Consider the following 27,988-nt stretch of genomic DNA (forward strand, 5'->3'; position numbering starts at 1 on the left):
CTGGAACTTTCTGACATATGAAAGACGTGGTTTCAGTATATCTGGAAAGTAACATATTTCTGTAATGTTAGTACAAACTGATATTTTCCATCCTTTTTAAAATAAAAAATCAAGAGCTAGTTTAACATAGCAGGTCATGTTATTGAACCCCTTGGGTTCAATACAGAATCCAGGGGGATTCTGTTCTCATAGAGTATCATATTCAAGGACATCAAGGCTGTTGTGGACCTTCAGTTAAACCATATCCTTTTGTCTCCTAATAAACCTTCTAGAGTGAGAAAAACAAAAGTAGGTGCAAAAAGCTTATTTTTAATTTTGTTTCAACATGAATTTTAAGATTTATACAGTTCTCCCTGTTAAAATTCCAAATGCCTGAAAGAAAAAAAATTATAATAATTAAAAATTTTTAAACACATGTAACAAGATATGTGTCTTGTACAACTCAATTGTGCAGAACACATGGAAGTCAAGCAAATATCTTTTTCTTGACTTCCGAAAGTCAAGCGAACTTTCAGAATGTGTTTTTACAGTGTGTTTAAACAATCTTTGATGCAATTTCTGCATTGAGACTTTTTTGTATCTCACATCTTGACTTGACAGATTATTATTAGTCACCTCTGCCTGCAAAACGTCTCAAAATCAAATATGTTCCAAGTTGTAGGATCCCCTCTGGTGACCTCACAGTCTTTTTTGTTAGATTTAGTTCTTGACAAATGGACTTTACAGAATGTAAAGCCCATACCAGAGCTTTACATTTGGTCTCATGAGATCATTGTTTTGGTGACTGATGAAATCTCTCTTCATTTGTGCCTTTCAAAGACATAAAAGTTTGGGACAAAATTAAATAATATTTTGACATATTTTTAACTTAATTTGCTTTAACAAAATCTCAGTTCCTTCTAAGGATAAATAGGCAAAATAACTCCATAAGATTATGCTGCCACCATCATATTCCATGAATATAGTGTTTTTGTCGGTGACAAGCAATTTGTTGCATAATCCCCATCTGTCCGACCTCTTTGTGTTTCAGTATTTTACATTTTTGATTATTTACTAGCGTTTATTTATTTCCTCAGCTTTCCCACAGCCTTTTCCATACCTGAGTGCAGCTTGCTCATCCCATCCTCGTCTCTGTGTTTGGGTCTCTGCCAGTCAAGGCAGTGTGTTTTTTGTGCCAAACCTCCAATTTGAAATTATGGCCTAAAAATTCAAGTTAGGTCTCATGAGTCCATTACACAAGGTTTTAGGAGATTTTAGAACAACAAGGACAGGTCATCTTAATTTCAACAAGACGAGTGTCGCTATAGTTGTTGGGGAATGTGAACTTAAGAAGACTGAATGTTGAAATCTGATCAAAAGGGGCTTCAGCAAAGCATGCACATTTATGCAACCAAGTAACTGCAGTTTTAATTTTCTTACAATTTTCCATCAGCATATATATGATTTTCACCTCAATTACACTGCAGTAAATATTGAAATTATTTATTCAAGTCAAAATGTTTACATCTCAAAATTGCTCATTTTAACAGAGGTGCAAGAACCAGTTTATTCAAGTTTGTTCTTCTTCAGGGTTTTTCACATTACATGTTTTTCACATTTGGTGTGGGAAGCACAAAATATTTTTCACATTTGATGTGAAAAACATCTAGAACTCAGGATTTTTGCATCTTTAAATGTGAGACAGTTTCTGTGTTGAATGTGTAACATCTGTGCCTTTTTGACATTTCATTGTTTTTCACAGGGTTTCAGACACAGTCCACGTCACCTAAGAAGGACCGTGCACGCCCGAGTGACGGAAGAAAAGCCCAGTCTAGTCGAGGTTCCAGAGAGTGAACCTGATGTATCCTCGACTGTGAGAAAACGTAAAGTGAAGAAGAGACTCCCGCCAGAGTTTTACCAATCTGTGCAAGTCACTCCCACTCGTAAAGCTGTAGGTATCCCTCCCTAATGGTAACCATCATTAACACAGATGATGAAGTGGTGCAGGTTATTTGATTTATCCACTATTGGGGCCTCTGTGTGCTTTTGAACATTCAGGATCTTAAAAACATGTTTATTTAAAGGGCTTGCATATAGGTGTGCTTTTGAACTTTGATCTCTACATAGGTAATCTCTGGAAAGTTATTATGGGTAAGAATTATGTGACATATGAAGATAAAATCTGCCATTTCATTAAATTTAGAGTGATCTACTAACATATACAAGTAGCAATTGTTAGCACAACATAAAATAAAGCCCCTTCTGAATAATTTTAGGGGATATTAATGAAATAAATACTATTTTCTTTTGAGGAACTGGGACAGAGAGAAAAAGATATTTTTAAGAAGAAACCAGAGTGAAACGTGTGTAAGTGGAAGTTTTGAGTAATAAAAAATATTGATTGAGAATCAAATTTCAAGTTTATACATTTATACAAAAAAACGACACATAGCTTGTCATTGAAATGGTGATAGTTGTTTCTTGCCTGCTACAACTTTGCAGTTCAAAATAATTCATTTTTATGGTAATATTTGAGTTTTGTTCAGTCCTCTTGTTCAAGCTGGTACCTGCTGTTAGTCCAGCCATATTTGTTAATTTTAGTCCTTCAACTTTAATTGTAAACATGATATGCCCTGCTTATTATGTGCCATATAGCGCAAAGGTTTTATTCTCAGCAGAGCATTTTATCTTTTCAGATTGTGTGGTCAAAATGTTAAGGAGAGACAGAACCCATCTCCTGATCAGAACAATGATTGCTTGCTTTTATTGTCTAGGTGGAAAAGTACTAAGAGCTCTAAGCATATGGGATTATCGGGTGTGGACACATTGGTTCCTTTGGAAAGTTGGCCGTCCAAATATTTGTATGAACGCTACTTAAAACATATATTCACGTATAACAAATATTTGAAAATATATATTTCATATATTACACAAAAACTACTTACCACTTTCACACCGGAAATGTCATTGTATTTCTTTGGGATTTACATGATAGACCAAAACATAGTAATGCATAATTATAAAGTGGCTGGAAAATTATAAAAGATTTGATTATAAAAAATATCTAATAAGTGTGGTACTTATTTGTGGATCATTTTCTGAATGAACGCTTCAAGTGTTTGGGGAACATCTCCTTTGGTTTTGCACATGTAGACACTGAGACTTTTGCTACTTATTTGCAAATTTGCTCAAGCTCACTCAGACTAAATGGAAAACATTTGTGAAATGCTATTGTTAAGTATTACTAAGATTTTTAGTTGGATTTAAGTCATTCTAATTCATATTTATGCTTTGAGCAAAAACCGTTCCATTGCAGCTCTGATTTATGTTTTGTGAAGGTGAACTTCAACCCTCACCCTATCTATTCTGCAGTAGTTGTAGTTGTGATCTCTTCGTTAAATTTTGTGTTATGTTGGAAGTGACTAATAGTTCAAAGGAACCTATTGATCTGTGTAGTCCTGTTATTTGCTGTATGATAGCTGGAGATCACAGGGACACATTGGTTTTTAATCATTGCAATCTTCAACAAACAAGATCCAGCATAGCTGTGCCAAAGCTTGGTTTTACATAATTTTTTTTCACCAATTTTACTTTCAACTAAGCAATAATGTCCATAAATTGACCATAAGTGTAACATAAATAGACAAGTGGCAGAATTCTTGACCTAATTGTGCGAATAAACATTAGCAAATTTGTAAAATCACAAGAATCCCAAGATGACCAAACATATTTTACCATGTCAGGGTTCAGCCTGAATCAGAAAAGAAGCAGTAAATTGTATAATTTAGGCTTATTATAATTCCACCCTCTTTTGTGGTACAGTCCTAGATTGTCAAGATGACAGATTTACAGTGGTTGTGTCGATAAGAACATGTCTACAGTGTTTAATCTGTTTAACTGGTCCAGACCAGTGCAAAGGAGCTAATGACAACACATTTTATTGACAGAAAGGGAAGCCGATGCAGACGTGTCTTATTTCATGTCTAACTCTTAAAGACGTTCGCTACCTGCATGAATCTTGTCAAAAACTAAATGTTCTATCAAATGAGCATGAAAACTTTGTGCTTTTTTTCATGTTTTACTCACAATGTTTTTTTAAACTTGCCAACCACAGTGTAGATTTTGCCAAGTAATAATAATTTAAGGTCACTCCCTGGAGAGAAATGAGTCATTGTGAGGTGGGTCTCTGATCTTTCTTGTGTCCTTGCTTCTGCAGGGATTTTGTACAGTGTCAGATTTACTCAGCTAAATTTTCATTTTCCCCTAGATAAACAGGATATCTTAAGCCATATATCCCTTCACTTTTTCATATTTTGAATAAGCGGGAGTATGATCATAATATAAATGCAACATTAAGCTGCCTCTGGATGACTCGGTTTTAATCTGATGAAACAGGAGGCAGTGATGCTGCTATTATTAACAAAGTGTTGCTTTCATCAGTTCTGCAGCATCTATTTTAAATGAGAAATGATTCTGCGTGGCCCTGTTGAAAAATTCTTCACACAAACAATTCATCTAGTCTATTTATAGATGCAAAAGAACAAAAGTGGATAGAAATGCCAAACTCCTATTTTGCAAATATGTGTCCCTGAAATCTAAAAAAAAAACAAAAACATATATATTTTAACTGTTGTGGGTGCAGAAAAAGAAAAAGTAGCTTTACTAGGCTTTTAAATTTATGGTAGTATAAATAATAGGTTTCTTTTTTGTTTTTAAGAATTTGTAAAATATTTACAAAAGAGTGTTGCGCCCATTTTTAATCAGAAATTATTATATGTTGAATGTTTAATTCATTGTATTTTATTTTATTTTTATTTCATTATCAAGATGTCTGCACAGGGACTGTTCACCTTATGTTAATATCAGCTACTATTTTAGCACAAGATCCATGTGTTTCAGACAGCATAAAATGTCTGATCACAAACAGGGTGATACATCAGATTTAAGAGGAAGTTGATTCCTGGACTAAAGTTTCAATAGATGTATTGATAGGTACACATCAGTGTCAAAGTTTTGAGTCATATTTATATTTTTTCTGTCTAATACATTTCTCTTAAACTCATCATCATTTCTAGAAATGTCTTCATCAATCCAAAAGGTGGGACAAAATGTTTAAGAACCATGCCACCCTATATATGGTAATGTAACTCAGTCACTGAAGCAAACCAAGTACAAAGAAGGAGGCATTGACCACGGATTATGCACTTGTTGTATTCTGTTTGAACTGTTAAGTAAGATTTTCGGAGTTCCCAGTCAGTAATATAACATAAACACCTTTTCAAAAAGTTGCTTATTCATTGTCTATTGTTGTGCCAAAAATTAGTCACACCCCTGACTGGTTTAGCTTTAAGATAACCTTTTAATTTTGCTAACGTGTTTCTTCTACTGATGTTGACATTTTGGAGTTGCCCAGTCAGAGTCCCAACTGGAATCTGGTAGAGAATCTGTGGAAGGAGCAACAGATTATGGCTTTGGCAAGGAGATGCTCTATTGTCACATGGAGCTCTTCAGACAAATAATACACAGACTATTATAATAATAATAAAATAATACTGACAATATCAGCAAAAAAAGCACCTTGCCAAATTGATTAAGCATGTGATTGCTATAATAATAACAGTAATAATAATATTTTTCCACTGATAAATGTTTTTCAGCATCATTTTTGTAGGCGTGTACTGATTTATTTCCACCAATTTCCTTCATTTTGGGAGATAGGTGATTGGCTTGGGAAGCCCTCGATTTTATCTACCTCAACAAAGGTCTGAAAATCAACCACTGTCCTCTTATGCTCTGTGGAGAGAGAGGTTTGACTGACAGACTGGCCCACCAGGTCATGTATGCATGCTTGCAGTTAACTCACCAGCACCAACTCAGCCACTTTATTGCTATGTTAAACAACATTCCAGACAAAAAATAAATAATGGTATCTGCCAAAATCTGAAACGGCAGGTCAGGCATTTTAAAGATCGCTAATCGGTGATTGGCCAAAAACCTGCAATCAGTGCACCTCTACATATTTATAAAGAAATGTAAGTAATAACTATTTTTTGATTGATAGCTTTTATGCTTTTGTAGTACCTTTTGAGAAATGCTTGTCTCATTTTTTTTGATAGATTTTTGATCAGCTGATAGATTTTCTTTAGAAAAGTATCCAATTATTGAATAAAACCTCCATCTGTTCAATTTTCAAAACTTAATAAAATAACAATAAAAACAATAAGTTAATTATTTTGTTGCTCCTCCAAGTCTTTGGGCCCGATGCAACTGCCCTGGAAAGCCCTGTTAAAGTCCCTGATCACCAGGCAAATTGAACGTGATTGTACAAGTATATAATTCACCCAACCCTCTTCCTTAGGGATGTGTTTGTCTTTATTTGCTCTATTGCTCAAACTGGGAGTGTCAGGGTGCAGCAGGAAATGACTACAGAAACAGAGGCATTCACCCCTTACTTTAGCCAATGAATAGCCAAACTTAAAGAATCTTAAAGGAACCAATGAATTTTGGAAACAGAAATCTTCATGCGCAACTAAACTTTTCTCAGGTAACTATCCTACGATAGGTGAAAAGACAAGTTCGTGCGTTCTTTGTGCTGAGCCCTACATTTTGTTGTGGAATTACGTCTGAAGTCACCATTGTGAAAGCAGCGTGTCTCTGGAACTTATTGTACCCTTTATGAGGGGGATGTTTACAGCCAACAGCTTCCTTTGTGTAAGAGATGGCGCTCTAACACCGCCGACAGAACCGAAGCTGCTGCTGCTGCTGCTGTTGGCTGCCGGGTATGACGCGCAGACACATGCAGTCTGCTCTCCCATCACGGTTTAGCTCAGCTCAGCCTCGACACACAGCACCCACCGGCATCATCCTCTGTCGGTCCTCAGGAAATCTTGCATCACTCCGCATCCCTGATGCTGCCTTAAGGGGGAAACAGAGTCCGGAGCATCCCTGGAAGGGTGTGGCACCCCTAAAATAAATGACTGAAGGGAGAAGCTAATGATGCCCGAATAGGATTATATATTTTTTCCTTCTTTTTCTTCTTCCAGCTGACAGGTCTCCATGTATACTGTGGTAAGTCTTAGACTTGACCTGGCGGGGGAGCTAGATGCTATTGCTTTTCGTCTTGCTTTTATTTGGCTCAGTATTTTATTGTTTTGGGTCACTGTGAACTGGTGGCCCATGTCACTCATAACATGCACGCACATTACGCACCTTGACTAGTCATGGTGAGAAAAATGCGATCACAGCCTGGCGGTGTTTTCTGTCCTTTTAGCCTTTCATCTATATGTGTGCGTATATATGTGTGTGTGCGTGTGTGTGTATAATCAAGACATTGTTCGTTTCCTTTTGTCTCACAGAGCTCTAGTTCGGGGAACCCTTCCCTGCACTGTTCCATGTCTTCCTCGGCAGACATCTCTGACGAGGATGACTACAGCAGCGTCAAATCCGGATCGGCGTCGCCGGCACCCGGCGACACTTTGCCCTGGAACCTGCCGAGACACGAGCGGTCCAAGAGGAAGATCCAGGGAGGATCCGTACTGGATCCAGCGGAGAGAGCTGTGCTCAGGATCGCAGGTGAGGGACGCGCACCTTGTTAAGTTAGAGAGAGAGATCGAGAGAGAAAACAAATCAAAACAAAGATTGAATGAGCAATAATGGGATTTATGTGTGGTTATATTATCCGTGATGTTGTTGATGTGCTCCTATGTATTTAGAATTTCCTATGGATATTATTTTCAACGTTCAATGTTAATGAAACAATAAGACCTTTAAGAAATCAGGTTGATAAAAACGTGATGAAATGCGTGGTGAGCTGCCTTTATGGCACCTAATCGTTTTATAGTGTTACTTTGACACATCTTGATATCATAAAATTGCAGTCATAACTGCAGCGTCCTGTCTCAATTAAAGCTCATAAAGATCTGTTCTGACAGTAAAATCCCAGTTGATTTAAACACAGAATAAACATAACTTTACTTTTGTGGATTTATGAAAGTTACAAGAAATCAATAGCAGGTATGGCGAGCAACTGAAAGTGCAATAATAATAACGGATAAAATTGACAGGACGCTCATTTTTTTTGACACTGTAAAAAATACATTCATAACGATTGTATTTACAAACTATTTTGGTTAATCTTCTGGACCGGTTCTGCTAATAAAATAAATATAATAAAAAAAAACAATTTGATTTTAATTCTGATTATTCTGATTCTCAATCAAAATTACAAATATCACACCAATCCTCCACAAGTTCTAAAAAAAACCTCAAGAATTTAAGTTTCCAGGCAAATTGTTAAACAGTGAACACATCATGTCTGAAGCAGAATCTTGAGCATAATAAGCATAACATTATGGCCACAATGCCATAAAGAAGACAGTGAACTCTTTTGCTTGAATGTGAGCTGATACATGTATCACTGTATAAAGTTTTTTGTAAATTTTACAACACTTAACAACTGGATGGCAGTAAGTTAGTCATTTCATTTGCAGTACCTGTATTTTATATTCAGTTGTGTCTTATTTTTCAACACTATAGTTTTATATACTACATGTTTGAATTAATTATATGTAAAAAAGACATCTTGTGAGGAGGACCACAGGTTCCAGGTGTTTGAGATCGAAAGCTAAGTTGTGACTTGGAATTTTTTTTTGTATGTTACATGTTAATGTTGAAAAATAAGAAATTTTAAAGATACATACTGTTGTTAAAAGGGCATTTTCCACTTATGGAAACAGTTTGCATCTACAGATTAAAATGGCACATGGTCATATGCTATAAAGAAAGCAGTAGCTTTGGAAAACAATGAAAAGGTTGTTTACATTAATCTTTAATGCTGTCAATTTTTTTTTTATCCATGACATTAAAATAATGTCAGCCCATTTTTAGTAATATTTTCTTCGGAATCTAACAAAGTCTGGTTTAGTAAGACTGTGCAATATACAACAATTAAACATGTTAGTTTTAATTTCAGTTTTGGGTTGGGTTGTGAAGACGGGCATTGATTATTTTTTACAGTGCAGTCCTTCCTATCAGTCTTGTAAAATCACAGAGGAAGCGTTTCCTATTGGTCAGACCGCAGACAAGGGAGGGCTTCAGGGCGTTTCCTTCAGAACGACAACAGCGCCGATCACTCTCAAGCCCACAGCAAATACACACAAGTGCATGAACACACAAGCATGTAGAGCAACACAACGACACACATGCTGTGTCCCATTCCGTCTCTGGTGAGCGTCCAGTTTGTGAAACCCGGGTTATGGCTCAGTACGCGCCGCAGGGGTATGTGCTCTCGGACGAACAGGAATACCTCCAAGCCTATGAGGACGTATTGGAAAAATATAAAGGTAGGAGCGGATCTTTAACACGAGGCTTTTTAAGCGATGAAGAAATCTGCCCGGTCACTGCTTGACAGTTAAGTGGCTAAATGTCAGCCTGCTCCCTTTTCCTCTCTGCTGACTGGCAGGTTTCAGTGGGAGAATGGGAATATTTCCCGCATGACATCACATTAAGTCTGAATTTTAGAAAGAAAAAAAACAAATTCTTATAACAATAGTGCTTATCGTGATTTAAATTGATAAAAAAGTAAAGGGCAGAAAATAAGAAAAAAATAGTAATTATTTACATGTAGTTTGCTTGCTTAAAACCCAATAAGCTCTGTTACTTTGTCAGAGTAAAGGTCTGTATATTTTTGGAATTCTGTAAATTCTCCTTTAATAATACACATGTGCAAAAAAATTGCACGTCTAACAATTTATTCTGTTGAGTTGTAAACTAACTTCCAAATGAAACAATAGAAACATGCATGGTAATTCTTGGAAAGGTTTATTAATAGTTAGAATATCAGTTAACTGACTTGTATTTGTCCTGTTTACCTAAAATGCCATTCTTTTATTACTGTAGAATATATTTTCAACATTTAAAACAGCCGAGACATTTGGCTTATACTATTGTTCAATGTAAAGTTTAAAATTATTCTGTAATTGCAATACATTTTTCAAAAGAAAAAGAAGTTTAAACGTGTACTGAAAACATTAATTGACAATATTTGATTGATTTTATCTCATACCTCATGGTTTCATGGGACCAAACCTAGCAAATGGCTTCAGTTATGTTTTGCAGCAAGGCATGGGCCAATGTGATATTAGAATGATTACATTAAGTAAAAATAACAAGGTTACATGATGTCATAGTAATGTTATCTATTAAATTACTTGTTTTGAGTTTGTTGCACGTACTAGAACAATTAGCTTCCACATTTAGAAGTTCTCTTTTGAGTGACTAAATTGGATAGAATTATCATGAAAAAGTATCCTTCTTGCGATTCTTCTCTTTATAAAGTAGCACAAGTGCTACAAGCTGATAGTAGTACTTCAGCTTGTACTACAGTCTGTTGTTGCTCATTTGTTGCTAGCTTGTTGGGCTAGCAGCAAGTGGGGTTGAGGCAGCACTCTGCTGAAGTAGTTCATTCTATTTGTCACCAGTATTCAGTGAATGAAGCCTACTTACTAAATCATAGACACACAGTGCTTGGTGAGCCATTAGCATGACCAAATTAGTTACAAAGTGGATTCAGGAGAAGTTATTATTTTTGGAGTGACCATCACAACATTAGCTGGTAAATTAGTTGGGCTAGCAGCTAGCCCAGGTATCCTTTATATCCAGAGAAGGCACTTTATCTCGATTCAGAACTTCAAACCATATGAACAGTATGACAAAAAAATCTGTTTTAAACCTTGTAAACTTTCATACTAGTAACCATCCCTATTTGTTTAGTTGACATGGTTTGATTTCTTGTACAGAGATAAAATTCATTGTGTGGTGCTGTTATGACCCGTGAAGTCTCCCATATCAGGCAGTACAATATCTGATAACATGGCTCAAAGTCATCTTACATCAGCAGCTCATGTCACTTCTCATTGCCATGCCTCTTGAGAGTACCACATTAATTAGAATCATTCCATCACAGATTCGAGGTCCACTCTGCTTGAGCTTGGCGATATCAGACACATGTATCCTCAGGTCAGACCTGAAGACATAGAAACAGGCTAAATTCAAACTGACAGCAGTGGTTTTTGAACTCTTTGTGCCTCAGTAAAACACAGAGTAAGTCAGTAGAACAATAAGCAACAAATGCCTTGCTCTTTTGTGAATACTCAGCATATGTGTGCATGTTCTTTCAGCTGTTGAGGATTTTTTGTCAGTAGGCCCAGTCAGCTGTGTTGGAAGGGCTCTGAAGGAGTCATATGATGGAGCATCATTAGGAATCCATAGCTGTTGTCTTCAGGCAGATGGGGTGTGACAAATAGAAAGCTTACTTATTTCCTGTGTTTTCAGCCATTTCAGCCAGTCTGCGATCAGTTTCCACATGTTATGGACAGATTTTTGGGAATATTTGTCTTCCCACCAGCTGTTGCATGAACGATGAATTTTTTACTGAAGGGTAAGGGCACATTTCCAAAAATAATGATAATTTTATAATTTTACAGTTTATTGTATCCAATGTAGTCTTACAGCAGCAGTGTACTTTGTGATCTGTGTTCACCTCACTTTATGCTAAAATAAGTTTTATTAATTGTATAATTTTCTGTGATGTTTAAGCCATTTATGCTGCAAATTAGATCCACTGTGAGCTGATAATTTCTTTTTTGCCAACTCTGAGTTTCCTGTTCCCATCTACCCAGGTTACAGATTACCCCATGGAGGAGAAATTGATGTTGGAGGTTTTTAACATTTATTCACTAGAGAGTTAAGGAGTCAACGAACAGTCTGTTTGAAGTGATACATTAATAAGGTTAAAAAATGCTTTAGTGGCGCAGAGGTATTTAAGCAAAAACATTCACTGAAGTGTCATATCGACACATTTTTATTTGCAGAAGTTACTGGTTTCTGTAACATTGTCAGAAATGAACATCAAGCTGAGAAATGTGTCTTGGTTGTCTGTGTTTGTCTACCGTTAGAAAAGATCAACATATACCCTTTTAAAGTGTTCTTTTCTTTGTTACTTGAATCACTTTCTATCCAAACCGTTATCTAAACCCTTGACAACGTTGTTGTCTTTATTATTACCTAAAGTTAGCTTGACCTTTATTCAGCTACCTAGAGCCTCGAGCTTTGCTCCTTGTGATGCATGGAGAATCAATGGGTTGCATTTTAAAAGTAAAATCAGTAGCAGTAACCAAGCAAACAAGCCAGTAAACAAAACAGTTTTAGGGACAGTTATAAAACAAGAGAAAGTTTATCTCAACCTAACAAACAGAGACAAATACATTTTTATATTTAAATGTTTGCTTTTAGGTTGTTGAAATCAAAAATATCCTTTTTTTAAACTAGATATTTAGAGGTATTTAACTGATTAATAATAATATTAAAAAAACTTTTGTGATTTTAAAAACATCCAATGTAGATCAAGTTGTAAAATTTCATAACAAGTATTTCTTGTAGATTCCAGCTCTGAGTAGGTCAGATAAAGTCTATGTTGTCCTACTAATAGGCCTTCACAATTATATTGCAGTTATGTGGCTATTTTTACATCAGATTGTCCAATGTACCATAATTATTCCAAAGTTTGGGATTCAATAAAAATATAATTTTAAAATATAACGGAATCTCACTGCAATAGATCTTCACATCTGGCACAGATTACAATCCAAGAGAGTGCTGAAAGCACACATGAGAGAGACAGAAGGGAGGGAAATGTGGATATATTGTGACCAATATCAATATGATCTTTTTGTATCACCATCTCATGATTTTCACATATAATGCAGCCCTACTTACCCAAGAGTTACGTTAATCCTGTTGCTTATATGTGTTTATCTTTCCTTTTTGTCAGTTCAAGAAATTGTTGAACACATTTTTAATTTAAATTTATTTTAATAACTGGAGAAATTGGTAAAATTAAAAAGTTTAGACCCATGAAGTTCTACACTGTACGTATATAAAGAAACCATAGACTTTGAGACTTCTTTGATTGAATGCAGATCGCAAATAGTTCTTCATGATTCAGTTGCTGAAATAACACATACTTATGCAGTTTTGTGTGTTAATAATACGTACACCTACTAGTGTTGAGAAGTAAGGCAGGTTTCTTGGACAAAAGATTGAAAACTTTGGGAATGGGTTAAAGGAATGGCTTCTTAGGCACACACAACAGCCATGTTGTATTTTAAATGGGAGCATGCTGTTCTAGCTGAGCCTGCTGGGTAGGCTGTCAAACATGAAGGGACCATTTAAGTTTCACAACAGTGGATTTTGCTCTGTCATCAGAGTAGATTAAATGGATCAGTCAGTAATTTTTGTTTTCCATTTTTTAGATGGTGTTTGGTCTCTTAAACACTACGTTTTCGTAATTAAGAGCAGCAAGCTATATTTGTTTTTCTGTTGTCAAAACCCAAATTAGTAAGTAATTGCTTGTGATGGTTGGTACAGCAATATAATTATAGTGTGCACTTATAATATTTATTTCTTCAAAGTTTTCCCTAAACATTAAACTGTCTAATTTCTCAAAAAAGGAGAAAACTAAACTAAAAAAATACAGATTTTCTTTTGTTTTCTTTTTGCTTAGTAGCAAAATTGATCAAATCTTGATGTCCAAACACCATTAGCCGTTGTTCTTGTAGCTCTAAATATTCTGCTGTGTTGTAGGGTGTGGTCTGCAAGAGTCTCTGAGGCTGTGCTGACTGTAAATTCATTTATTCTGCATTATCAGCTAACAGACCACTGAAGATTCTTAAAGAAAATGTTGATATGACTGAACCAAGTTTTTAATACCTTTATAATCACATGCAGTGGGGAGTTAGATAATATTCTGCTTTTTTCTGCACAGTCACTGCCTTTGTCCGGCCTCCTGGGCTCAGCCCTGCCCCTCTGCTCTCTGTTGACAGCCCACTCATCACATTCACATGGCCCACTGGCCCACACATAGACTGCAGGTCTCCTCTGTGAAGCCTGTCTACTATTGAACAAAAGATACATTGTTTTTATGGAGGCATTGTCCAAGACTTGTGTCCTGCCTAGTTGGGTGAACCTCTTTGTTAGGACGTTTTATTACAATTCAAAACTAAATGAATTTAGGTACACTTTTAAGATAGGCAGTACCAGCAAAGCGGGTAATGTCTCATCTGAGTCTCTGATATTCCCAATTACTGAAGACTAGCTCACTTTATATTCAGGACATGTAATAAGGAGGTGGAGTGAGGCTCAGACTAAACCTTATTTTGCAGACGGTCAAATTAATGGTTATAAATACAGCATAATTGTTGGAACTTGCAGTACTTCCTGAAAGGTGACATCATCTGGGAGGTCACTCCTGGTGTTGCCCAGTGGAGTTTTGACTCTAAATCTCCCTCAGACATAGATGTAAATCCCAGGGGGTTTGGGGAGGTCCGGACCCCTCCAGTAAGTAAATACTTATAGCAAAAGACATGTAAACATTTTATTTACTTTCACTGCTCAATAAGAAGAAACACATTAGCAATAAAAATCAGACTGCAGTGTGTTATTTTATTACTTTGACTGAATCATGATAAGCTGCCTTATTAACAAAACTGCTACACTGCTTTCATAGACGTAAGCTTTTTTTATTACAGGTAGCAAACATCTCATTTATATTTAACGCTTTAACTTTTAGTTAATTAGAAGAGTTTAAAAAGGGAGGGAGGGGCTGAGCAAGTGGACCCAACTTTGTGTGTGGGAGCTGAGGATAGAAGAGAGAACGGATAGAAATTTACAACAAGTTATGCCTTTATTTCTCACTGTCTTCAACGTAGAGCCTTTAAAACCGCAAAATAAAATCTGAATATTTTTCTATATAAACTCTCGTGCTTTAAGTGCTACCTTTAAATTATGATTCTTCCCAGATATTCATTTCTATCTACTTATTTGTTCTCCGTCACCTATGACATGCCAAAACTTAACAAGGATTAAAAATAAAGCAAGTTAACAAGTTATAATTTAAATAGGCCATAACTTGTATTGGGAGACATTTCAATAAATCAATGTTTACGAGGAATTTCATTAAGAGCAGTTACTCATTAAAGCTTTTTTATTTAGAACCTTAAATTTTTGTAAAGGTGTAGCAGAGATTAGATCAGTGAGATTGAACAAAATTCATACCTAAGCAACATTTGAATTTTAGTTTTACTTTTCTGCAGGCTGCTTACTGAGAATAAAACATGTTTGATGTGCATTACTAGTCATTATTGGTCCTGCAGCTTGAATGTGGTTTAAAAAGTTTTTAAACCATTTTATGTTACATTTCAATGGAACTTCGCCGACCCCCCCAAAATTGCTTTTATGAAATGTTCCTGTTATGGTGCCCCCCAATAATGAGATGGGATTTACGCTCTTGCCCTCAGAGAACAGGAAACAAAAACAAAATGAGAGCATCTGCCATTCAACCAGTGGTGGATTCTGCACTACACTTACTCAAAGATGTATTTATACAGAAACATTGATCAGGCATAACATTATGACTACCAGGCTAATGGTAACAGCTTTGGCGAGCACATCACACATGTTCAGTTGGCGTGAGATATGAGTAGTTGGTGGACAAGTGATGTGAACATATCAAACTCATTGTTTGGCTCCTGAAGGTGTCCCTGAGCCAATTTGTGCTTTGTGCTAGTGCAAATTATCCTGCTGAGTGAGACCTCAGCCGTCAGGGGCCAGCATGACCAGTCTGTCACTTTGCAGCCTCGCAACCAACAAACTGCGATGCACTGTGTATTATAACACCTAAACAACTTAGCTCTTGTCACACTCACTCAAATTCTTAAGCCTTCCCTTTCTTCCCCAACAAGTCAACTGTGAGAAAACAGGTTAATCACCTGTTTTCTAATGTATTTCTCCCACTAAAGGGTGCAAACATAAAGAAATTATTAGTCAAAGATCACAATGTCATTCCTGATCAGTATACATATTTTATAGTCATGGCGAAAAAAAACTATGGATAGTTGGTTAGATTTACCTTGGTTTGCACAAGCGGTGGATTAGGTTCAACAAAGAATGAACATATAAAATCAATGTGTTTATTATAATTGCTGATCATAATATACCTCAGTTCTGACTGGAAACAGCGAATGCAGGACAACTTTGTTGTTGCGGACAACCTCGTCCGCTTATTCTTTCTCAGTAATTTTACAATAGCATCATGAACTGGTTCTATTTAACTGTTTTATCCAAGATAACCAATATATTTACCTTTAAAAAGGTTAGATGTACTGATCTTGCAGAATACAACACAACTGTATCCCTGTGATGTTGTATAGAAGGTTATATAAACTATGCCTGCACTGCAGTCCCATGCAGTTGCATCATATCAGTGCTCGAGAATGATGCATGCTCGCTGTTGTATTTGTATGCTGTCATGGTGATGGGAAGACAAGTATGACTGAGCCTCATACCACAGCTCTGTTTAGCTCCTCTTACATGAGATCATCTTGTGAGTCTCCGTCCCTCCCCTGACTCATGCTCTGCAGCCTTCCCTCTCCAGCACCACCTCCCTTCTCTGTCCAGAGAGACTGACAAACTGACTTCCTTTCTTTACTTTTATGATAGATGGCCAACAAATGTGTTGAAGCATTTATTTTTGTCACTGCTAAATTAGGAAGTTTGTTTTGAGAAGTATGTGAGATTTTTCTTTTAATTGGATTTAAAACCTAAATCTGGAAGAAAACAAAACATCAAACAGATTAAACAAATGCTGTTCTGGCACGTTATGAATGAACTTATTGTTGCAGTTGTGTGAAATTGCATCCTACTGGTGCTTTTGGCTTAGTAGGATAAAAAATGACAGAAATGTGAATAAGCTGTTATCTTCATTCAACTTTCAACATGGTTTATATGTGTGGGTGCCAAAATGAGTTTGAACTTGAGATTGTACTCTGACTTTAAAAGTCAGGCTTCCAAATATTTCTGTGAGGAATGCCAAAATTAAAAAAATTCACATAATTTGAACATCCCAGTGTAAATCTTGAGAGGCTTGAGAACACAACAAAGGAGTAAGTCTTTATATTTACTGATCACGTAAATGAGAGTATTTTACTTTAAAATGGCACCTTTACATCTGCACATATGAGGGTTAATGATGGCTTTGTGTTGGTACTCAAGTGTGATGTTCAGACAGCCGTGTTTATTGCATCTTTCCAATCCTACAGTTATCCTTTAAAACTTATTTTTGAAGTTCAGTCAATATTTATGCTTTAAATAGAGTAGAGTATTTGCAGTCATTATTGGACATTGTAAAGTTTTTTTTTCTTATTTTTTCTCTCCAGCAATGGAAAAAACAAATACTCCCTTGGCTGTTTTGAATACTGACAACCTGTTTCAATTACAGAACTGTTCCAGTTACATAGTTGTGATGCTGCCCTACCTTTTTGAGAAGACTGCAGTTTCTCACTCACAAGGAATGTCAGAAATGTATCGACAAGTATCTCACCATCACTATCAGTCTTGTGCTTGTTGTTAAAAGTTGAACTGAAATACTTTTTTGCCACTTTTAAAAATGTGATGAAGTAGTCACAAGGTGAAAGTCAGAATGTGTTTGCTGGTTACTGGTACCAAAGTTTATGTAGGTTCATATAAGATGTGAGAGAGTTTGCCGAATGGACCAAGGTTTTATTCTGCGGTTTAAAAGATTACATAAAGGCGTGCTCCCACCTCCTCATACTAGTGCTGCATAAAGCCAGTTGCTTATGCATCTTCTCTTGGTTCCTTAAAAGACAAATTTGGTTAGCTTATAACGTAGAAAATGGCTTAATTCAATTTTTAAACTGTCCAAAACAGTAGTTATTTCAAACATATGTAAGTTTTTCATTATCTAAACACAACAAATACATTTGATTACAGATTTTGGCTCAATAATGCTTGGCAAATCTTTGTCCTTATCCTTGACATTAATGTAAAAAGCTTTAGTTTAGTCTGTATGGTTTTACTTCCCTGTCACACAAAGTCAAGAGGATTATGGAGGCTGGATTTTGATTGCAGTGACTTTTGGATTCAGTTCTGCTCAGACTGTGAGGATTTTTAACACAGAGATGCCAAGTGCTGTTAAAAAGACATCAATTTATCTTCTATCCTATTAAACAAGCCTGCACACCCCTACGTTCTGGAGGTTTAGAGTACAACATACGAAACATACAGTACAGACCAAAAGTTTGGACACACTTTCTCATTGAATTCAATGAGAAGGTGTGTCCAAACTTTTGATCTGAACTGAGTACAGACCAAAAGTTTGGACACACAGTTGTGTCCAAACTTTTGGTCTGTACTGTATGTAATTGTATTAAGCTTTATTATAGAGTGAATAGTCTGCGATCATGGTTCAAAACAGGCTTTCAACCATTTTTTCTCCTGTCAGTTATACAAGCGTGACTCTGCTTCAGTTTTCCGTAGTGCACATTAGGAAATGAAGGATGTCACCTAAGTGGCAGAGAGAGATTATGTGGCTTGCAGTTGGAGTGGCAGCATAGTTTAGGGTTGTGTTTATTTATAGCCATGTACATGTGCTTTTGCTACAAATAAGTGTCTGAGGCAGCCAGTTTGAATGCTGTGGTGGTCTCTCAGGAGGGGCTGTATCTACATTGACTATTAGCAGCAAATATTCAGCCAAATATGAGATACAATACTTGTATGCAAAAGCTTGGATAAAACTGTCTCCTGCAACATTTTATGTTGGTTGTCATTATGAGCACTTCCATAGTAGTGTGCTTCCCCCTTGCTTTAGCAAAAACACCCACAACATCCATTCCACTTGACCCCTGAAGGTGTGTTGTGTTACCTGGTGCCAAGTTGTTAGCAGCAGGTTTCTTAATGTCTCATAAGTGGTGAGGTCAGCCATCATGTATGGTTTTAGTCCTCAATCAACCATTCATGAAGCATTTTCTTCTTTGAATCGCTGCACCATTTTCTGCCGAAAGGGAATACCTTTTTCCTATCCACTGCCAGTAGAACCAACAAAGGGCTTGTGATCATCACAGCTGAACCACAGAGCAATGGTAGATGTGGTCCTAATTTGTTTACATCACATATATGGCCAGGAGCATGTGTGCTGCTTATCTGGTCAAAACATGGCATCAGAATTTGCTATGGCAAGAAAGCAAACTGGCAGAAACAGTGTGATGCTTGGGCGATGTTCTGCTAGGAGACCTTGGTTTATACCATCTATGGAAATATCCCTTGACATGTACCACCGTTCTAAGCATTGTTGGAGGTCATGTGCTAATATTGTGAAAGAAATTGTGATTTCAATGTAAGCGATACAAAATAAATGATATCTTTAAGATACTAATTGTATTCAGTATTGATATTTCACTTTGGCACAGAGTTTTGCACAAATGTGTTGCAAACAAACAGATACTTAACCTCTCCCTTTCACCTGAACACAGATTTGCTGACTCAAACTGTGCACCCCTACAGGAAGTTAAACACCAACATGTACTTCCAGAGAAGAAGAACATTTACAATCCTCTTTGGTCAAAAGGCAAAAGCAAAAGTGTAGTTTGGGGGTATTTTTCCTATGATGGAGACGGACAGGAAAAGGCTAAGGATGTTGATAAGCTCTTAAGTAATTAGTGTAGCAGTGTTGGCCACAAAGAAGAGTACCACTACAGACTTGGTAAATCATCTTAAAAAACTCACACTGTAAAGATAATGAGGAGTTAAAAAAGGACAATAATTATGATATATGGCACAAGTTAATGTTTTTTGTTTGGAGATTGGTGACCTCTTGATAGTCCCATTATGAAAATGGGGCTATCAATTCTAAAATCTGTGTGATAAAGGTGCTGAGGTTGTGTAATAACAGATAATTATGGGAATGATCACATTACTTCTCACCTTGGTACCGTTTGGTATCATATCTTTGTTGTTGTTAGTTTTATATGGTCCCCATTCTGTCCACTTCATGGTCAAACATTAAATGACCTTTAATGATTTTTAGAATTACCAAGGATCCTGCTTTTTATTCTTAGAAGATCCTCCAGAGGGCACTACAATATAAATCTTCCTTGAATATTTTTCTTGGAAGCGCAGGTCAACTCTTCTTCATTTTTTCTGCTCCAAAATATATTACTTTCAGACATTTATGGTGGAAATAATAATAATAAAAAAAATCTGTTACTGTTATACTATCTCATACCAGCTGATGTATCTGTGTTTGTCATGAATCTATCAGTGTGCGTGCGTGGGTGTGTGTGTGTGTGTGTGTTATCAGTGAACTGTCAACATATGAAGCATGGTAATCATTACTGTCTGGCTCTTCGATGATTTCTTTTTCTGACCTGACCTTTGCTCTGAGCTGGGTAGTTTCCTGGAATACGTAAGCAACTTGTCTATGTTATTTCCTTTTTTGGATGAATTTGTATGTAATGCAGTGTATGAGTTTGAGTCAGCTTTCCCCATCTGTGATTCAACTACACGATGATGTAAGGATCAGCGATGACACAGCAGAACCTCTGAATGTCTGCCTTTTTCCTTAGATATCTTATATTTTCTTGAGCTTTAGCAATTTTTGGCATTTTATTGGTGATGTTACGATCTAACCCTCAGTTTAATTGACTTTATTGTAACATAACATTTATATCGGATTCGATTTCATTTGTTATCAAAATCAAATGAGCATCATAACTTATAAGTCTAAAGTATTTTATCTGAAGATTAATCTAATACTTTAAATTACACTTAAAAAGAAGAATAGATTTATTTTTAGGGATATCAACTGATTAAAATATTTAATTGCGATTAATGCATGTGAGGGTCAAAAAGTATGGAATCTCGTGCCTTAAAAAAATGTAAAAGAATTTTACACCAGTAAAAGGAATTTGCCTTAACTCGTGATTAACAACCCTGATTTTTACATTCTTAAAAAAATGGTAACCACAAAGTTTTTTACAGGTCATAGAGATATAAGGCACATATATTACTAGACAGTATCTGCTTATTGTTAGACTCAACTACAGTAAATTAAGTTTGATATTGAAGCAGAAAAAAATATATTTTCCACCACAACATACATTAATGTTTATCGGACATTGTTTTACTCCTAAGCTATACTATTTGTTGACAAAATTAGAATCAGACTTGGAGTAGTTTTTCTTTAAGTATTTAGATGATTCTTACCCTAAATTTAAGAAAAAATTGTTTCACAGATGTGCTTTGGAAAATTACTTTTGCTTTTCTAAAAACCTAATGTTAATTTTGAGGAAAAAAGTGTCTGGAGAGGGAAAAAGGTTGAAACTCCAGGTTTGGTTCCACAATTTTTTGGGGAATCAATCATGTTTGTTTTTTATCCATGGTTCTGCCACCTGAACCTCCCTTGCTTCAACAGTGGATCAATCTGCTATTGCACACTAGCTGTCTCTATTACATCTAGTGTGGCTGAAGCCTCATGGTACTGACTTTCTAGGATGTCTCCAAGCTTTTCTCTTTGGATTTGGAATCAGGTTATTTAAGGTTAACCCCCCAAAAAATAAACAAATAAATAAAAGTCTTGTAGAATATATGAATATGGCAGGAAAGTGGACTCTGCTTACAGATGAAAATGGGTTGGTTCATGTTATAGTGACATAATGTGACACTGAAATATTTCATCTTCTACTTCACATTTTTTATTCAGAATAATTGTCACACCACTTCACTTTCCAATTCCCAGTGCCTCTTACTCATAGACTATTTTTAGATGAACTAAATGGAAAAATCTGTGGAGGATAGAGTACCAGAACACTTAAAGTACCCTTGTCGTACATTTTCTTTGGTTTATGACCGTTTTGAAGGATTTTCTATGTGATAGTAGCTTTTTCACTTTGAATTTGAATAGTGCAATGAAAGCTACAATAATTTCTGTAGCTTAACATGACTATTTCTAACATTTACAAAAAGTCGGCATCCATTTATAAAGATCTTTGGCTCAGTAAAGTAGTTGGTTCATTTTTAAAAGCAATCGTCTGTTAGAAATGAACACTGGATATTTTTAAATCTTATCATCTGTTTTGGTTGTTTTCGTATCTTATCAATCAGGTGGTTGATTTGTATTTTCCTGGATGGTTTTAGATGACTGTGATGATTAAAAAAACACAAACAACTGCACCAGACAGCTAATTTTGTTTAATCCTTTATTTTCTTGATTAAAAAGTAGTTATATAATAATTAATATGCTGAGTTAACTCACTATATTATGGTGAGTTGAAATCATCCTGGCACTAAAAACGGATGCATTTGTAAAAATCTTTCTTTCTTCACTACCTTGACGAGCTGCTGCTAGATAAACACCAAACCGCATGGAAACTCAAAATAGCATGTAGCCATGGAAAACCTGACAGGACTCGCTCTGGATCCTTGATGAGAGAGGGAGTTGCAGCTCCCTCGGAGGCTGTTGGGCAGAAAGGGAAGCTCGGAGAGACTAGAACAGCTTCTCTGGTCGTTCATTTACACGATATTTGTCTAACTGGACCACTATCCTGCTGTCTGCCGGTCGGAAACTGCCACACAGGATGAAGTACCTGCTTGAAACTGAAAGGGATCACAGAGCACATCTGGTAACTCTCATGTGCTGCATGGGTCAGTACTTATGTTACAGTTTTCTTAAATGATTGGGTCCGTCAGTGTTTGCTCATTAATGATTGTTCTGATCTGCCTGAGTAAAACTTATAGTGTAATCTACCGTGGAGACTTAGAAAGGTATTTGGTAATCTGCTGTTGGTCCTGTTGTTAGGGTTCAGGAAATATTTCTCCGAAACCGTTGATGGTGGTAGTTGTGGGACAAACGTGAGCTGGCTGACAGATGTTGCCTTTATTAATATCGGCATGTACATGTGTTTTTTCTTCTTCTTCTTTTTTTTTTGCATTCACTAAAGATTACTCTGAGGAGAGTGTATGCAAACGTGTAAGCACTGGAATAAGTCACATGCTGTGGTGTCTGGCCAGGACTTGACGTTTGCAGGAACAAAATAGATACTTGAATTTGAAGATACCAGTTTGCGTTTTTCCTAAAATGCCTTTGCTTTTACAATGGTGTTGTCATTGTCACAGGGTGATGTCAGTCTGGTTGGTATGGCGATGCAAACAACAATAACAACAAATAAAACATTGTGGTGCTTTTGACAGCTTGTAGCTGAGAGCCTCTGGGAAATCACAAACTTCATTTGTGTTACTGTAACACTTTCCCGTCCTCAAAAGTTCCAGGATTGCTTCATGTCTTCTTTTGAAAAGCAAGAGTCCTTTTTTTCCTGCATCAATTGTTTATATTTTTTAACTTGAATTGTGGTAATTTGTTTTTGGATTTTCAGGACTATGTTCTTACTCTTTTTGTTAACTTGTTTTGTTACAAATGTTAGAAAGAAAGCGATTGATTATGGTGATAGAATTATTTGCACAGTTAACTTTTTCACATGTTTTTTATATAACAAACCGAATATTTAGTATATATCACAATACTTTTAATGATAAACTAACTAGTCTATAGAAGATTATTAGAAGACCTTAGTGAACAATCAGCATAATTTGAGCAGGGGAAGACACTGTATAGGTCAGGAATAAATTTGTGGAGAAATTCAGATTTAGCTTATAAAACGACATCAGAAGCTTTAACCATGTCATGGATCACTGTTCAGTCCATCATATGAAAAATTATCAACTGTGACATAACTGCAAATCTACCAAGAAATGACTTAAAGTCTTTCTTTAAAAATCTTGAAGATCATTTACGATTTTCCTTCAGCTTCACATTTACAAATAATTCTACATTTGAAAAAAAAAAAAACCAGTAGAAAGTATTGAGTTTTGTGGTTTTGAAGTGACAACAGTGATTTCATGTTTGTTTATGTAACTGGTTACCTTGGTTTATGTTATTTTTGTTTTTAATGTTATTAGTGCAGTGTTGGTGTCAATATAAAACTGACAGGGTTAATCTAGAAATAGAAGAATTTGCTTAAAAAATTAAGCTGTAAAACTTTGAAATCCCCCAAACTAAGGAAAATGTTTGTAGCATATCTTACAACCACACTTTTGTAACATGCAGTGATTCACCCATCCTTTGTAATCGTGTCTGCTACAATAAAATACATATTAACCTAACAATTTAGATAACATACATTGCTTGGAGGAGTTTCAGTCTTGATGGATTTTGCAAAAACAGATGTGCCTAAACAACTGTAGAAGAAAACAATTAATGTTGTGATATGTTTCCTTTTTGTAGATGAAAGAGACAGAGTGCAGAAAAAGACCTTTACAAAATGGATAAATCAGCATCTATTCAAGGTAAGACATGTTATCTGGCAGTAGTTTGCAAATGTTTGCTTATAAAAACTGATAGTATCTGAAAACTGTGCTGGTTATATGTTGGGCTAGTCTTTTTTTCTGTCACATTTGTCAAAACCATTTTCATGTAACATACACAGTAAATCATTTATTGCTAGTTTTTTATTAGGTCCTAACATGTTAACATTCCTCCTGAGACGTTATTAAAGCTTTCTGAAAGTCATTTAGGAAGACGTGTGTGGCTGCTCTGTAGCAGCAACAGGTTTTTTTTGTTGAAAGGTAAATTTGAAATGCTTACTATGTAGTTTCATCAGTGTTTGGAATTTAATGAAACACTTAAGAAAATAGACAAGCATGGACATGTCTCATCTGTCACGCCTTTTGGAATATGAAGGATATGAAAATGTTTGTATATGTGTTTCAGATATCAGATGGAATGACTCACTGCCATCTCTTAAATGAGATTTATCTGAGTTGACTTTTATTGTTTGATTTACCTGTTAAAGAAAAATAAAATTGTTAATGTTGAAGAAATTTTATTGGTTGCAATTTGACTGCTGTGAATTGCATGTAAAGCCTTACAGAAAAACAGAAACTTTGATGATCTTTGCTAATTAATTTAGCACGATGACACCAGTTTTGGTTCTGCAAATTAGAAAAACCATGCAGGAAATCATTGTGTTGGATGTATGTGTGCATGCAGTGTGTTGCAAAAGTATTCGTTGCTGAATTTAATCAGTTTGTCACACTTTATCCTCAAGCCTTTTTGTATTTGAGTGGTATTTTAAAGAATTCATCAAAAGAGTTGAGGAAATTGTGGAGGAGAAGGAAAAAATCTGATACACTGCAGCATAAATACAAATGAAAGTCACATTTTCAGATTTGCTTTGTGGTTTGGGGTCAATGTGGGAAACTTAAAATGGGAAAACCGTAAAGAGATATGAAGTCTTTTAAAAAGTACTGGACATTAATTCATATTTACAGTATCCACATGGGGCTTTACAACTGAACAAAAATACAACTCGTTAGAAGTACACAACAGTTATAAACACAATACTGACATGCAGTCATTAGCAAAAGGACGTACACCCTGTGTAAAACTGAGAGTTTTATGTATCAGACATGAAACCAAAATGTAGAAACTGTCATAAACTAAATACACCTCTAATACTTAAATCATTTTAGAACCTGAAGGGACCAGATAATTTTTAACTCCTTTTATGGAGAACCCTGGCATTAAAGGAGGATATACTGTCTTTTTTCCATTACAATATGACAAGAAAGAATGCTAGGATGAAGTTCCTCTTACAAATGCTAAACAGGTAAATAGGTTTCCCCTGTTTGTGCTACTCCATCAAGAATACTTTACAGAGTATCTGCAGTATTACCTGGGAAACAGTAAATCTCTTGAACAAAGCACACTTAGGCACAATTTAAATATTTTTTTTAAATATTAACTTGTATGAAGCTAATTTTTCTCTCTGAAATATTAACTTGTATTTTGCCCCCTACTCAGCATTTTAAAAATGTACAGTATCCGTGGGACAAATTATAACCCACTGCTTTGTACCACCTATAGCATGAAAAAAACTCATTACACTTTGTCATAATAAGTCATGCAGCTCTGATGGCCTTTTAGTCTCTTATCTCCAGCTTAATGCAGACATTACTGTGAAAAAACTGCAAAAATGCTGACTCTGTTATTCATTTTAAAAGACCGTAGAAAGAGTTCAGCTTGGGATCAGAGTCTGGAGTGTACTTTCAGTTCTACCAGTCTAATGATTTCATGACTCTTGGATCAGATTTTACACGACAAGAATGTTAGCGTCCTTTCATCATTATTTAAGGCAGATTGACAGTGGTGAACAGAACCATTTGCCATTTTGTTTTTGGAAGGATGCTCGAGGCTCATAGAAGCTGTTAGTTCCAGTTCTTGCTTTATGAATCACTTACTGCAGTGCAGGCTATGTAAATCTTGACACAATCTTGGCAGAAAAAATAATGAAATAATGTTTCCTGATGAAATTACCTCCTTTGAATTACGTATGGATTAGAAATTGCATACCAAAGTAAAAAAGTTTGACAACCTTTTTAAAGCTGCTACCCTCGCGACCCGACCCCGGATAAGCGGAATAAAATGGATGGATGGATTGATGAAAACCATTTTTTATTTTACTTTAATGAAGGTGCATCATTTTTACATGTATTTTCAGCGATATTGATTTTTGCTTTGTATGTTTTAGCAGTACGGAGTGTCAAACATGCCACAATTCAGAAAAAGAAATGTAAAAATATATAAAAAAGCATAGTTTTTTCTTACCTGCTAGCGTGACTCATCAAGACCATTAGTTAGGAATAAGTCTGCTGCTATCAAGATGATTGACCTATTGTGTACTTGCAATGCTGGTGACCACAACAGTTGAAATAATTTATTTGTGCAGCTCATTCATTTAAACCGCTAATCATAGTCAATTGACACATTAATGCATTTGGTTAGTCTGAATGTCAATCACACATCTTTTTATTTTGAATTCTGGTACTTTTCTCTCTGCATACTGAGGGTCTCACATGTAGTCAATGAGGAATTAGAGGTGCCGAGTTATAGGTTAAGATTTTCTTTGCTGACTCAATAATGCAAACATACTGATCTATTCTGGCTCCACAGCTGTGGTTGCTATCAGGGAATAAAGTCCTGAAAGTCCTGTGTTAAAGCAGGTCAATAGGCAGCTGACTGATTTCAAGGGGGTGCTATTTAGGCCAGGGAGGACAGAGTCTCTGACTGCTGTTGTTTAGCACCTCTCTTAAGTTGCTAGATGAAGTGTCACGCTGATAACCTTGGAAGACTTTAATGACAAATGCTTCTCTGCATACTTTTGTTATTGGCTTTACCGTCAGGACAATTTGGAAGCTTTTAATTGTGTATTTGAACTGTTCTTTTTTCAGCATTGAAAATGGCGATGTAACTATTTAACAGAGTTTTAAAAGCATGTAAAAAAGTGCCAAAGATTGATTTTATTGTAAATTTTCAGCAAAATTTACACAGGGTAAGAATGTTGCATAAAGGTTCAAATGTACACAAACAGCATTTGGATAAATATCTCTTAGCAAGTCACAGAAAAAAAATAGCCTCTTTTCTGTAGCCTTCAGCAAACTTCTGGTATAATAATCTTTTTGTTAGAAATGTTAATGCTAATTTGGTTGGTTTCCAGACATGAGTCCAGATTTCAAGAACACTTCATGAATTTTAATATGTTTGAGTTAATGAGATTCTGAGTTGTTGGTAAATGTATTAAAATAAATATACTTATGTGTGTGTAGAAATAATGTCTTTCTAAACTTCTCGGATAATATAAAGTAGAAAGGTTCAGTAACAATAAAGAAACTTGTAGCTGAAATTGTATTATTTTGCATAAGAATGTGTGAACTTTAAACAAATAAATTCTATATCACATGTAATCTATAAAATAAATTCAAAATGTGAATAAACAGCCACAGCAGAACAGTAATTTGTGCAACTTGCAGGCATTTTATCTTCCTTTCTGCTTCTGCAGGTACGAAAGCACATAAATGACCTGTATGAAGACTTACGAGATGGACATAACCTGATCTCACTGTTGGAGGTTTTGTCTGGAGATACACTGGTGAGTTTGTGCTTTTTATTTTATATTCTTCATAAAAAGACAAGGGTTCAGATTTACATGGAATAAAATCTGATTGGCTCACCTGAAATTTAATTTTGATATTGAAGTTAGTGCCACTT

At 35.8% G+C, this 27,988-nt stretch overlaps 1 protein-coding gene across 5 annotated transcripts in view; it reads left to right on the top strand.

Annotated features, from left to right (window-relative positions):
• dst (dystonin) overlaps window positions 1-27,988 on the top strand; it is a 112,379-nt gene that overhangs the window by 1,065 nt on the left and 83,326 nt on the right. For 2 of the 5 annotated variants that reach the window (XM_032553317.1, XM_032553324.1), the window contains exons 3-6: window positions 1,742-1,930; window positions 7,335-7,551; window positions 24,167-24,228; window positions 27,780-27,869. In XM_032553317.1, coding sequence (XP_032409208.1) covers window positions 1,742-1,930; window positions 7,335-7,551; window positions 24,167-24,228; window positions 27,780-27,869 — 558 coding nt within the window. Of the gene's footprint in view, window positions 1-1,741; window positions 1,931-7,334; window positions 7,552-9,163; window positions 9,321-11,340; window positions 11,417-22,345; window positions 22,531-24,166; window positions 24,229-27,779; window positions 27,870-27,988 lie in introns of those variants that run through there. The other 3 variants (XM_032553319.1, XM_032553322.1, XM_032553321.1) reach the window with 3 other exon arrangements.

The sequence above is a fragment of the Xiphophorus hellerii genome, chromosome 22, assembly GCF_003331165.1.
Source record: "Xiphophorus hellerii strain 12219 chromosome 22, Xiphophorus_hellerii-4.1, whole genome shotgun sequence".
Taxonomy (NCBI): domain Eukaryota; kingdom Metazoa; phylum Chordata; class Actinopteri; order Cyprinodontiformes; family Poeciliidae; genus Xiphophorus; species Xiphophorus hellerii.